General features: G+C 50.7%; 1 protein-coding gene across 1 annotated transcript in view; it reads right to left on the reverse strand.

The window, feature by feature from the left end:
• Positions 1–14,453, reverse strand: part of RIN3 (Ras and Rab interactor 3) — a 111,885-nt gene that overhangs the window by 40,625 nt on the left and 56,807 nt on the right. Inside the window, exon 4 of the mRNA XM_081097362.1 lies at positions 5,454–5,526. Within this exon, the coding sequence (XP_080953488.1) occupies positions 5,454–5,526 (73 nt within the window). The remainder of the gene's footprint in view (positions 1–5,453; positions 5,527–14,453) is intronic.

Raw genomic sequence — 14,453 nt, forward strand, 5'->3', positions numbered from 1 at the left:
ACAGTCAGACATCCCTCAGTGAGCACACAGTCAGACATCCCTCAGTGAGCGCACAGACATCCCTCAGTGAGCACACAGCCAGACATCCCTCAGTGAGCGCACAGTCAGACATCCCTCAGTGAGCACACAGTCAGACATCCCTCAGTGAGCACAGTCAGACATCCCTCAGTGAGCGCACAGTCTGGCTTCTCCAGTGAGCACACAGTCAGATATCCCTCAGTGAGCACCCAGACATCCCTCTGTGAGCACCCAGACATCCCTCAGTGAGCACACAGTCAGACATCCCTCAGTGAGCACCCAGACATCCCTCAGTGAGCACACAGTCAGACATCCCTCAGTGAGCACCCAGACATCCCTCAGTGAGCACACAGTCAGGCTTCTCCAGTGAGCGCACAGTCAGACATCCCTCAGTGAGCACCCAGACATCCCTCAGTGAGCACCCAGACATCCCTCAGTGAGCGCACAGTCAGACATCCCTCAGTGAGCACCCAGACATCCCTCAGTGAGCACCCAGACATCCCCAGTGAGCACACAGGCTTCTCCAGTGAGCGCACAGTCAGACATCCCTCAGTGAGCACCGAGACATCCCTCAGTGAGCACCCAGACATCCCCAGTGAGCACACAGGCTTCTCCAGTGAGCGCACAGTCAGACATCCCTCAGTGAGCGCACAGGCTTCTCCAGTGAGCGCACAGTCAGACATCCCCAGTGAGCACACAGCCAGGCTTCCTTGGTGAGCGCAGTCAGACATCCCTGACAACGCATAGTCAGACAGCTCAATCTGCCTTTGGTCTGAACGGGGAAGTATTCAGGGATTTCCCCAGAGATCTCCTGGCAGGGACTCAGACACTCTCCCCCTTCATTGTGCAGATAGGGAAACTGAGGCCCAGAGAGGAAAAGAAATAGGCCCAGGCCATACAACAGGTTGAAGGCAGAGTGTGCTAAGCCCTGGGCCTCCTGAGTTCTTGTCCAGGGCTGTTTCAAGGGGCCGGAAGGGGAGGAGCCCCAGGATGGACCGTCCCAATTCTACATGTCAGCCTGGCATTCAAGGCCTATCACAGCCTGACCCTGACCCCTCCCCCACTTTCCAGCTCTAGCCACCTTCTCCCCAAATCCCAATTCCAAACCTATAGGTAGGCATTAATACCTTTGTGTTAAATAATTAATTTGGCATTGAATCCTCTAAGGGAACTACTAAAAATGCATATTCCAGATCCACACCCAGGGGTGCCCAGGGTCAGGTCTGGGGGTGGGCCAGGAGCCCACATTTTTAACAGCTCTCAAGGGGATCCTGATGGACACCGCCTTGGGTGGGAATCACGTCCTCCAAAGCAAGGGGGCCAATAAAAATAAGAGTTAAGCAGCTCTCCGTATGTATGCATGACTATGCTGCCTTATAAACTACTAAGACCACTGAAAAGCATTCACGAAGAGAAAATTTCAAAATGAGATTTTTAGAACAAGTGTCCTAACCTTCACCCCAACACACTCTGGTGGGTCAGCTTGTGCACCTCCTGGGGCAGGGATGGCGAACCTTTTGAGCTCGGCGTGTCAGCATTTTGAAAAACCATAACTCAACTCTGGTGCCGTGTCACAAATAGAAATTTTTTGATATTTGCAACCATAGTAAAACAAAGATTTATATTTTTTGATATTTATTTTATATATTTATATGCCATTTAACAAAGAAAATCAACCAAAAAAATGAGTTCGCGTGTCACCTCTGGCACGCGAGTCATAGGTTCGCCATCACTGGCCTAGGGCGCCAACGCCCCTCCCTGGAGGCCTCTGTTCTAGCTGATGTTTTTCAAACTTTTTGGATTATGACTATCAGCAAGAAACACATCTGGCATCATGGTGCAGTGTGTACACACACACACACCCCTAAAAGAAGTGTAGCACGAGACTTAGTCCAGCCACATGAGACACACTCTGGTATTTTCTAGTCTAGTTTAATTTTTCATTAAAAAAACAGCCAGTCATGCCCTGGCCGGTGTGGCTCAGTTGGTTGAACTTTGCAGGTCAGGGCACATGCCCAGATTGGGGGCTTGATCCCCAGTAGGGGGCATGAGGGAGGTGGACAATCGATGTTTCTCACATCGATGTCTCTCTCATCAATAAAAACATATATATTTTTAAAAGAGCCAGTCATGATCCACCCAATTGATCTGACGACCCCTCTGGGTGTCTTCTGACATCACCAACCAATCCACCAACACTAGGGGGCATGTCCCCTACCACTCGGGTGCCACCCCACCACTCAGGAGACCCCAGGCTCCAGGAGCTATGCCAGGGAGCTGGACAAGGAGCACATCTTTCTGTTCTCTCCCACGCCTCCCCCTGGCTGTGGTCCGGGTGGAAAAGCACCACACACCATGTACATTATCGCCCTCACTCCTAGGCACAGCCTAGTTTCTCCTCCCCTTGAGGGTCTGGGCACCTCGCTAGGTGCTGGAAAATTTGGGGGTGACCTGGGGAGCACTTCTAAGATGTCAGACCCGGACTAGGAGAACAATACCTGAACCCCCTAGATGCCCACGGCACCCTGAGCTCCATCTCCTCACACATCCTGGGTGACTTGTTGTTTTGAAAGTCGACCACTATAGAGAGAAGAGCATGAATTCATTCTGGTGACTTTTTTTTTTTTTGAGAGAGAAAGACAGAAAAAAAGCCAGCCTGAACTTTAGAATCCACGGGCCCAGCTCGAACCCTAGCTGCATTCCCTGCGGGGTGTCGTTTCCATTTCCCGTGTGACAGTGGGGGCACGATGCCTGCTAACGGGGTCGTTTTGTGAATCCAACGAGCTGGGGCCTAGGGACCGCACGGCCCCAACCAGGACCTGGAGGCTGCGCCTGTGTTTCCTCCTCCTCCTGGGGGCGCAGGCCATGGACACCTCTCAGGGCCTCGCCCTGCTCACCAGGTGGCTCCTGGCTGAGGGGACAGGGGCCCCAGCTCCAGGCAGTGATAGCAGCTCTTTCTTCAAAGGCCGAGAGGCCCTGCCGGCCCTCTTCCTCCAGGAAGATGGCAGCTTAGTCACAACCCTTGGCGCCTGGACACCTCCTCGAGAGGGCAGGCCCAGGGGCTCCTCCCTTCCTTCCTCATTTCGGTTCACTGCACCCTCTTCACGCGGCTACAGACTCCTGCCCAGGGTGTGCAGAGGGCCAGACCTCCTGGACCCTGTAGCAAGGATGTCAAACTCGCAGCTGGCGGACTGCATGCCCTGGTGGCCGGCTGCGAGTTTGACATGCTTGCTCGGGCTCAGCCGAGACCTGCCGTGTAGTAACTGCTTCAGATGCGGTCGAGTGTGTTCACCTCCTGCTGCCCAGGATAGGAGCCCCGGCATCTCGCCCACAGCCCCTGCTCCGACCCCCTCCCTCTAGGGGCCGCCCCAGCCCTCGGGTTCCCCCATCCAACAGTCCCTGAAAACAGAACCAGAGCACCTACTGGGTGCCGGGCAGCGTGCTGTCTCTATCCCATTCCCCCTCCAGCATCTCTCTCATGAGCATTATTCCCACACAGAGTTGAGACTCAGAGAGATGAAGTAACCAGCTCAAGTGCTGGGCTCTGCGACTGCCATCATTCATTCTTTCATTCATTCATCAAAGCACCTGGAATGTGCCAAGCCTTCCACTAAGGTGAGAACGTCTCAGCACAGGAAAGGCCTGTCTCCCACAGAGACTGACAGGTCATCGTTCACAAAGGGCCAGGGCCTCTGAGGCTTTGCCTTGTGGGCCTGGAGGGGCACGCTAGGTCCATGAACGGCAAACCGCGGCTCACGAGCCACATGCGGCTCTTTGGCCCCTTGAGTGTGGCTCTTCCACAAAATACCACGTGCGGGCACGCACGTACAGTGCGATTGAAACTTCGTGGCCCATGTGCAGAAGTCGGTATTTTGTGGAAGAGCCAGTATTTTGTGGCAGAGCCACACTCAAGGGGCCAAAGAGCCGCATGTGGCTCGCGAGCCGCGGTTTGCCGAGCCGGAGTTTGCCGACCACTGTGCCAGGTCATCGGAATCAATGCAGGATGTGCGTAGCAGACCTTGGAGCTTTATCTAATTACTAGAGGCCCAGTGCATGAAATTCATGCACCGGTGGGGTCCCTATTGGCTGCCAGCTGCCGGCCGGGGCCTTCCTTCGTTCCACGCTGCCCCATGGTGGTCAGCACAGTCATAGCGAGTGATCGAACTCCTGGTCGGTGGAACTCCAGAGGGGGCACTTTGCATATTAGGCTTTCATATATACAGATTTTTGTTGTTGTTGTTAATCCTCAGCCAAGGATATTTTTTCATTGATTTTTAGAGAGAGTAGAAGGGAGGGAGGGTGGGGGGGGGGAGAGGGAGAGAGAGAGAGAGAGAGAGAGAGAGAGAAAGAGAAAGAGAGAAACATTGATATAAAAGAGATATCTATTGGTTGCCTCCCACACATGCCAGACTGGAGGGCTGGGGATCAAACTTACAACCCAGGTACGTGCAACCAGGACTGGGAATCGGTGCGTGGACCAATGCTCTAACCACTGAGCACCCCCGCCAGGGCGCTTTATCTATTTTGCATCTCCACTCTGCCATTTAACAGCTGTGTGACCTTGAGCAAGTTACTTCTCTCAGTCTTAGTTTTCTCACCTATAAAATGGGAATAACAAGAGCACTGCCTCGTGTCATTGTTTGCAAGATTGACAAGGACATCGGTTGTCAGAGCTCAGTGCTGGGTGCCAGGAAAGCGCTCGGCAGGCAGCAGCTCTTAGCAGCTGTCAGCACCAGCACCAGCACCAGCGTTTTTGCCCATCGGGGCCCCGGAGGGTCCTGGCAGGTGGCAGGTGGCAGGTGGTGTTCTGGGCTGGGTGCGGTTTTCACCGGCAAGGATGGCGTCTTTGAAGGAGGGAGAAGTGGGCCTGGAGCTCCGGATCCCGAGACATCCTACCCAGCCTCTAGCCAGTTTTAGCCAAGACACGGGAGCTTAAGCCAGCGGCTTCTGACACCCAAATGTATTTTTAAATTCCTGTTGACCTGCAACCAGTTCTGAATAAATAGAGCAGCTCTGAGGGTGGTTACCAGACACCCGCTCCACCCTGCAGCTGCTCAACAATCACAAGCTCCCTCCCGCGGAGGGTACCAGCCCTTCCTGCCGCCCCTACAGGAAGTTCTTCTGCTAACCCTAACGGGGTGCACCAGGTCCACCCAGGACCCCCAGCTGCCCTGCAGGCCGGAACAGGGGATGCTAAGGTGACAGGCAGTGAGCCGGGGAGCAGGTGGTGGTGAGGAGGGGTCCTTACTGGCAGATCTAAGGAAGCACCACCCTCCAGGGTTACCAGGGCAAAGCCGGGGACTGTCCCCCTCCTCTGCATCCTGTGGGCTGCACCCTTCCCTCTGGGGGCTTCCCTGGGACTCCCCGCCCCCACCCAGCGTTGCATGGCCATCTGTTGCCACCAGACGCCCTCCCGTGGGGCCAGGGGTACTCACCTACTGACACAGTAGAACGCGATCAGTCTGAAGATGTCCTCAAACACAAGAACCGAGCCTTCCAGGTACAATACTGAGGAGAGATGACAGAAGCCCGGATGAGTGTCCCAGTCAGAGGGAGGGAGGGTCCCTGGGCCGGGGGTGGGGGGCGGGGGAGGTGTCTATCGAGTTCGTTTTCGCAGGGCCTGGCCTGCTGCGGCCACATGTTCATCAGCTGCCCTCGGGACCACATAGGAGTGAGAAAGGAACTTCTGTGGCAGCGATGTTCAACCTTTCTCACCTCACGGCACATACACTAATTACTCAGAAATTCTGTGGCACACCGAAAGTATGTATTTTTTGCCTGAAAAACGAAGGTATGCAATGGATTCCTTCACACCACACGGCTATTGTTGTATTGGCCGTTGTCATTTTTTGATTTGTCAATCTAGAGGGGGAAAGAAGTCGGTGCCCCTGACTAAACAGTCAGGTATTGCATGTCTTAAAAATTCTGGCAGCACACTGGTTGAAAATCACTGTTCTATGGTGTTAATCCACTGAGATTTGGGGTGGTGATTACCTGAACGAATACACATCACTCTGGGCACAATAACACAGAAGCCTCCAGAATGAAAGCAGAGTGAAACGTTTAACTGATCAGGGTCACCTCAATCTGGCGATTCTGAGGGCGGAGGGGACAGCGGGAGAAAGCCGCCCAGTTCTGTGTTGGCCTCCGGGAGGTTCATCGGTCCAGGGCGCTGACCTGGGGCCCCTGGCCCTCCACCCAAGAGGACCTGGTAGGACCTCACTTGACGTGTCTGCATGGCAACCCAAAAGCGAGGCTGACCCTGACGTTTTCCAGCTCTGACAAGGGAGAGGGACCAAGGCATTTGCCCAAGATCCCACCCCAGGGTGGGTGTGGCTCCTTGAAGAGACTGGGTGCCAGGATGTGGCACCAGTGCCCGAAGCTGGGGGTGCAGTGACCAGAGGATGTGGCACAATGCCACACCCTGCTTTGGACAGCAGGCAAGGGCCCACGGACGCCTAGTGGATGCTCCCCGGCGCCCTTGACGCCCTCCACACACAAGACTCCTGACTCTCACTCAGGGCTCATTTGCCCAACAGAGGGGCTCCCTGTGCTGGGGATTCCCCACTGCACTTTCTAGGGCATCAGAATGGCCGAGAAACCTGTGTGCATCACCCCTCAGTTCCAATTTCCTGAGGGCCTTCCAGCAGCTGTGTGATGGAGGGAAGGCAGGTCCCGGTCCCAGGCCGGGCTCTGACCCTGGGACCAACAGGGTGACTCTGGGTACGTCCCTTTCCCTCCCAGCACTGCAGTTCTTCCACCCTCCGACCCTGAACCCCCCGTGCATCCAGGTGACACTGGCCGGCGGCCCGTTTTCATAGCCTACGACAGCGTTCCTTGCACTGGTGGTCTGCGAGGTGGTTACGGGTGACCACACATAGACCAACACGGGCTGTTGTAATAGCTTTAGTTTTATATTTGCCTTCCTCCCATGTTCTAAACCAGGGGTCCTCAAACTTTTTAAACAGGGGGCCAGTTAGTTCACTGTCCCTCAGACCGTTGGAGGGCCAGACTATAGTTTAAAAAAAAAAACTATGAACAAATTCCTATGCACACTGCACTTATCTTATTTTGAAGTAAAAAAGCAAAACGGGAACAAATACAGTATTTGTATTTGCATGTGGCCCGCGGGCCGTCGTTTGAGGACCCCTGTTCTAAACAGTTAACATGCTTTTTAAAAAACGTTTACATTCATCATCTATTTATGGCAAAGAGGTCACGGTTTCCCATTAGGACAGACATAAGAAGGTTCAAAGGAAGTTTAAAGAAAGACACGCAGTAGGGATAGCATGGGAGGTGCTCTGAAGATGCCTACAAATGAGGAGTCTGAGAAACACTGCACGGAGCCGCACCCTCTGTGAAGTGACAGTGGCGGGGCGGCCCACGGCGCCATCTGGTGCTGGCAGTGGGTACGGCGCCTACTCGCCGCAGCGCTGGCCAAGGGAGCCCGGTGCCCAAAGACCTGCAGCCACAAGAGCTAGAGACCCTTCCACCTGGAAAAGGAGCCCCTGAAGCAGGAGCCCCTCACAGCAGGGGGTGGTGGTGACCCACGCAGACAGCCCCGCCTCCTACGCGGGACGTGCTCAACAATGAGCAGCTTTCCTCCGCTGTGGGGGCCTGGTCTGACCTTGGCCGACACAGAGGAAAGCTTTGAGCCGAAGCAGGCACCCCCTCTCGGGCCTGCGGGCGCTTGGCATAAAGCCGCACTTCTTTCAGACGTTTTCCCGACCGTCTGCGTGCTGGCCAGGTCCTCGAGGGCAGGGACCAGGGCGCATTCACTTTTGTTAGCGGAGGACAGAGCGCAGTTCTCGACACAGCACCAGTCGCCTTCCTACTGTTAAAGCTGTCGAGTTTCAAAATCACAGCAAGGGTCAAGGCTCGCGTTTGTTTCCTGTGACCTCTTCTGCCCCAGCTCCAGCCCCTGCCAGCTGCCCACGTCTGCCCGGTCCTGATGGTGGGAACTGCTTCCCCTCACCTCGAGGCCCCCGGGAGTCCCTGCACGCCAGGGCCAGGCTGGGCTCCAGGGTGAGCCTCCCTCAGCTTCCAGCAGAGCCGCCTGAAATGGGTAAACTTATGGTACAGGATGCATGACAGGAATACGTCTCAATAAAGCCAGTATTAAACCAAGAAAAATGCTCGCCGGGTGGACATTTTCACTGCCCGCAGTAAGATTTTCTAGGATTTTTGTAATGAGCATCTATGAGTTCTCTAAGCAGAGAAACTGCCAGGATTCTCCACCTGTTTCTCTAATTTCCTACCGTTCTCTGTAAACGTGTCTCTAGAGCCGACTGGCTTCCGGCGTCTTCTCAGCTCCTGCTGCTATAGAACCGCTCACATCCCTGCAGGGCACAGCTGACAGGCCCCATCCACCCACTGTCACCCCTAACACACGCCCCTGCCCCCCAGCCCGCTTCTAAAGAGCCTTGAGCGCGTCCAGCACCCACTCTGCCCTGGGCAGCAGCTCACACAGGGACCCGGCCAGCGGCTCCTCCCAATACAGATGCCAGGGCTGGCGGCCACCTTTGAAAAGCACGGGCAGCAACCCCTCCACTGTGTGCAGCCCCAGGGTCCCTCAGCAGAAGCCCTGGTGGGAACACGCCAGACCTTCTCTGGCCATTTCTCTTTCAAAGGGTGAGGAGAGAATGGGTACCAGCCAGCAGCACCCGGCCTGTCCCGAGGTGACCACAGGTGACAACAACAGAACTCTGCCTCCACTTAGAGGAAAGGAAAGCTTTCTTCACCTATGACTCCCCATCAAGGCTGAGTGGGGACAGGGTGCAGATGCCAGGCCCACACGCGCCGGAATGGCTCCAAGCATTCACAACCCCAGTGTCAAAATGAGATATGCACAGCCTGACGGGCGTGGCTCAGTGGCTGAGTGTCGACCTATGAACCAGGAAGTCATGGTTCAGTTCCTGGTCAGGGCACATGCCTGGGTTGTGGGCTCGGTCCCCAATGGGGGGCATGCAGGAGGCAGCTGATCGATGATTCTCTCTCATCATTGATGTTTTATCTCTCTCTCCCTCTTCCTTTCTCTCGGAAATCAATAAAAATATATTTAGAAAAAGAGAGATATCCACAAAGAATGGAAAGCTAGCAGATCTTTAAAAAAAGGGGGGGGGGGAATGCCATTTAATCACTCAGTCGTCCAAATGAACTGCCAAGGACAGGAGCTGCGTGTGTATCTTCTGTTATTCACGGTTACCCAGACCCAGGCATGGTGCTGCGCATGGTGCCGGCTCTCTGATGCTTATTTAATGATTTATTTACAAAGTGTTTTATTCGAAAATACTTAGAAGAGTCATAAGAAGTTGCAGAGATGTACAGGGAGGTCCTGGGCACCCTTCACCCAATTTTACATGGGTGCATGTGTGTGTACGTGTGTGTGCGTGTGCGTGTGCGCGCTGGTACCGTGCTATGAACTGTATCCCGAGTGTAGCTGTCTGGAATCACCATCACAACCGAGATATGTCACTGCACCATCACTGCAGGGCTCCCTGTGCTCCCCGCTTGGAGCCACAGCCACTCTCCGCTCACCCCAGACCCCCGGCAACCACCAATCTGTCTCCACCTCTATGGTGATGTTATTTCACGAATGTCTTATAAGTGGAGTCACACAGTATCCAGCCTTGACACTGGCTTTCTTCACTCAGCATGAGTTCCTCGAGGGTCATCCAGGTCACTGGCTGAACCAATCGCCCGCTCCTCTTTAGTGCTGAGTCAGCGCCCATGGTTTGGATGGAGCATTCTTTGCTTGACTAGTCACCCGCTGAAGGACATCTGGGGAGTTTCCAGTTTTGAGTTATTATGCACAAAGCTACTATGGACATTTGTGTACAAGTGTCTGCATGAAAATATGCTTTCTGGGCGACATCTGTAATACTGTCAGTAATAAAAAATATATTTAAAAAGGAAATAGACTTTCCTTTCTCTGGGATCTATGCCCAGGAGTGCTATTGCTGGGTCATACGGTAAGTCCATCAAAGGAACCATCAGACTGCTCTCCTGAGAGGCCAGCAAAGCACGCAGGGTCCAGCGTCTCCCCGTGCCTGCCGATTTGCTGTCGCTGTTCTTTATTGTAGCCATTCCAGTCGGTGTAGAGTGACATCTCAAGATGGTTTTGATCTGCATTTCTCTGACTTGGATTTTTGGAAACAAAGATGTTGACCTTCTTTTCATGTGGTTATTTGTTATCTGTATATCTACCCTCTGGTGAAATGTCTATATATATCGTTTGCCAATTTTCTAATTGGGTATTTTTTTTAATGTTAAGGTTTTTAAAAAATCACTTCAATAAGATATTCACATACCGTACAATTCACCAATTTAAAGTGCACAATTAATGGTCTTACCATATTCACAGAGTTGTGCAACCATCACCACAATCAGTTGCAGAACATGTTCACCATCCCAAAAGGAAACCCTGGGTGTGTGTGCCTTCGGCTCAGTCATTTTATTTATCTTTTGTCCTTCGATTTTCCCATCTTTAAATGGTGACAACAACAGTATTTTCATCATAGGTTGTTGTTGAGGCAAATTAATGGAAAGCATTTAACCTAGCATACAGCTGAATCCACTTTTTGACAAGTAGTCAAAAAGTGGATGAAATCTGTATACAAGTTTTTATGTGGGCATATGTTTTCATTTCTCTTGGCTATATATTAGGAGTGGCATTGCTGGGTCATCTGGCAACTACATGTTTAAGAACAACCAAACGGGAGGACCTCAACAGCATAAAAATGGAAAAGAACCAGTTGGAAGTGAAGGATACACTAACTGAAATAAATTACAGGTAATCCGCAGTAGAGTAGGTGAAGCCGAAAATCAAATAATCAATTTGGAAGACATGGAAGCAAAAACACCCAAACAGAACACCCCCCCCCCCAAAAAAAGGGGGGAGGATAGTGTAAGGAGCCTCTGGGACAACTTCAAGTGAACCAACATTCACATCACAAGAGTGCTGGAAGGAGGAGAGAGAGAGCAAGACATTGAAAACCTATTTGAAAAAATTATAACGAAAAACTTCCCTAACTTGGTGAAGGAAACAGATATATAAGTCCAGGAAGCTCAAAGAGTCCCAAAGAAGATGAACCCAAAGAGGCCCACACCAAGAAACATCACAATTAAAATGTAAAAGGTTAAAGACAAAGATAGACCTTAAAAGCAGCAAGAGGAAAGTAGTTCATTACCTACAAGGGCGTGGCCGTAGGACTGTCAGCTGATTTCTCAAAAGAATCTTTGCAGGCCAGAAGGGAGTGGCAAGAAATATTCAAAGTGGTGAAAAGCAAGGCCCTACAACCAAGATTACTCTATCCTGCGAAGCTCTCATTTAGAATTGATGGACATATAAAGCTTCCAAAATAGACCAAAGAAAAAAAAAGCTAAAGGAGTTCATCACTACCAACCCAGTATTACATGAAATGTTAAAGAGTCTTCTTTAAAAAGAAGAAGATAAAAAATATGAACAATAAAATGTCAACAAATACATATCTATCAACAACTGAATTTAAAAAACAAAATGAACAAGCAGAACAGAAACAGATGCACAGATACAGAGAACTTTTTGTTGGTTGGTGGATGGGAGGGGCGTTGGGGAGAAATGCAAAAAAGGTGAAGGGATTAAGAAGTACAAATTGGTTGTTACAGAATAGTCCTGGGGTGTAAAGCACAGCATGGGGAACACAGTCAATAATATTCTAAAAGCTAGGTGTGGTGCTGGATGGGTGTGGGATTTATTGGGGTGATCACTTAGTAAGTTATGCAATGTCTGGTCACTGGGGTGTACGCCTGAAACTAATATAATGATGCATGTAAACTGTAATTGAAAATAAAAAATAGTTAAATTTGCAACGTCCCCCCCCCCAAAAAAAAAAACAAAAAACCTACCAATTACTAAACTGTTTTCAAAGTTACTACTTCACTTTGTTTCCACGAGCAATGCCTGAGGGTTCCAATTTCTCCACATCCTTGTCAACACTTGTCTTTTCTAGTGCAGCCTTCCTAGTGGGCGGGAGGTGACATCTCTCGGTGGTTTTGATTTGCATTTGCCTAATTACTAGTGATGTTGAATGTCTTTGCATGTGCTAACAGGCCATTTGTGCACAGTCTTTGGAGATAAGTTTATTCAGATCCTTTCCCCCCTTTAAATTGGGTTACTTGTCTTTAATGTTGAGCTTTGAGAGTTTTTATTCTAGGACAAGGCCTTTGTCAGTTGTGTGATTTGCAAATATTTTCTCCCAGTCTGTAATTTGCCTTTTCATACTTTTCATAAGGTCTTTCAAACATCTCTTTTTAAGAATTAAAAAAAAAAAAATGGCCCTGGCTGGGTGGCTGGGTCGGTTAGAGTGTCATTCCATACACCAAAAGGTTGCAGGTTCGATTCCCAGTCAGGGCACATACCTAGGTTGTGGGTTCAATCCCTGGCTGGGGCACATATGGGAGGCAACCAATGTTTCTTTCTTTTTTTTCTAATCCTCACCCGAGGATATTTTCCCATTGATTTTTAGAGAGAGTGGAAGGGAGCGGGAGAGACAGAGAGAAACGTCGATGTGACAGAGACACATGAATTGGTTGCTGCCTGCATGCGCCCTGACTAGGGCAAGGGATCAAGCTTGCAACCAAGGTATTGTGCCCTTGACCGGAATTGAACCCAGGACCCTTTAGTTCACAGGTCAACACTCTATCCATTGAACCAAACCGGCTAGGGCTGATTGATATTTCTTACTTTGAAGTTTCTCTCTCTCAAATCAATAAAACATATCCTTAGGTGAGGATTTTTTAAAAAAAGGATGAAAAAATAAATGCCGTCCAAGTTTGTTTGCAAAATAGTAAGCACTCAACTGGTGTTGTATAACTGATTGACAGGGGTATCTCCAACCTGTTATAATTAACAGTCACCTCTTATTTGTAGCTGGCAGCATCTATTGTTATAATTACTGCTTAATGGGCCTGTAGCCAGTTATTACCATAATCTAGGCCAAAGTCCCTCTGCAATCTTGACACTGTTAATTCCCTTAACAGACACTTTCTTCACGGATGGTGCAAAGGTAAACTTGAGACAAGCCTGATTTTAATGACCACAAACTCCCAGGGACCGAGGCGAGTGAATGTGACAAATGAAAACCTTTCCACATCACATTCACGCTGAGCAGAGAATAGGTCAGCCTTGCCTTCGCTGAAATGAAGGACGAACGTTTCTTCACCTGAGCCTGACCCTCGGCTTTGAGGAGGAACAGATCCGTACACAAAAACGTGGAATGAGGCTACACCTTGCCAAGGGTCACTAAGATGGCCACGTGAACGCTGACTGAGAAACAGACGCCCAGTCGTTCCTGTTAGCAGATGGCCTTGTTAACCGCAGAGATGAAACACGGCAGTTGTTAATCCATTTCCAGTTTTGAGCCCCCTTGGAAGGACTGGGTCAGAGTTACTCTTTAGCTAAAACATTTTCATTGTGTTATCACTCACTGACAAATATTTATCGTTTTCATGGTCTGTAGAAAGAAAGGGGAAATGGACGTAGAAAGTGAGAGGAAGCCTCGCAGTTTGAAGGGTGACAGGGAACTTGCCAACGGCCTGGCCTCAGGACTATCTGAACGCCTTCCTGAGGGCCAGAGATTCAAACAGCTGGCTCACTCGCTTTTTAAAAAAAAAAAAAAATATATATATATATATATATATATATATATATATATATATATAATATATTTTATTGATTGATTTTTTACAGAGAGGAAGGGAGAGAGACAGAGAGCCAGAAACATCAATGAGAGAGAAACATCGATCAGCTGCCTCCTGCACACCTCCTACTGGGGATGTGCCTGCAACCCAGATACATGCCCTTGACCAGAATCGAACCTGGGACCCCTCAGTCCGCAGGCCGACGCTCTATCCACTGAGCCAAACCGGTTTCGGCTAAAAAATATATTTTTATTGATTTCAGAGAGGAAGGGAGAGGGAGAGAGAGAGATAGAAACATCAATGATGAGAGAGAATCATTGACTGGCTGCCTCCTGCACGCCCCCTACTGGGGATTGAGCCTGCAACCTGGGCATGTGCCCTGACCGGGAATCCAACCGTGACCTCATAGATCAATGCTCAACCACTGAGCCACGCCAGCTGGGCCTGCTCACACTCTTTTCATGATTGAAAATTTGCTTGGTGGGGGTGGGAGAGGCATGAATTGATTTCATCTAAGAGGAAACCTGTCATGTAACGAGGCCTCAACATGCCCATTTACGGAGTGAGCACTGGGTGGGTGAGAATTGCCCCAGGAGGACAGTGTCCCCAGAGGGTCCCAGGAAGGACCCCCTGTGGGCAGAGGGCTCACCTTTGGAGAAAAAAGGCCATCACACCTGGCTGGCGGGGGGTGGGGTGGGGTGGGGATTTGGTGGGCCCCGGAAGTGGCCCTGAGCCAAAGCCTTATGTGACACTGC

The sequence above is a fragment of the Myotis nattereri genome (genome assembly GCF_964212035.1).
Source record: "Myotis nattereri genome assembly, chromosome: 1".
Classification (NCBI taxonomy): domain Eukaryota; kingdom Metazoa; phylum Chordata; class Mammalia; order Chiroptera; family Vespertilionidae; genus Myotis; species Myotis nattereri.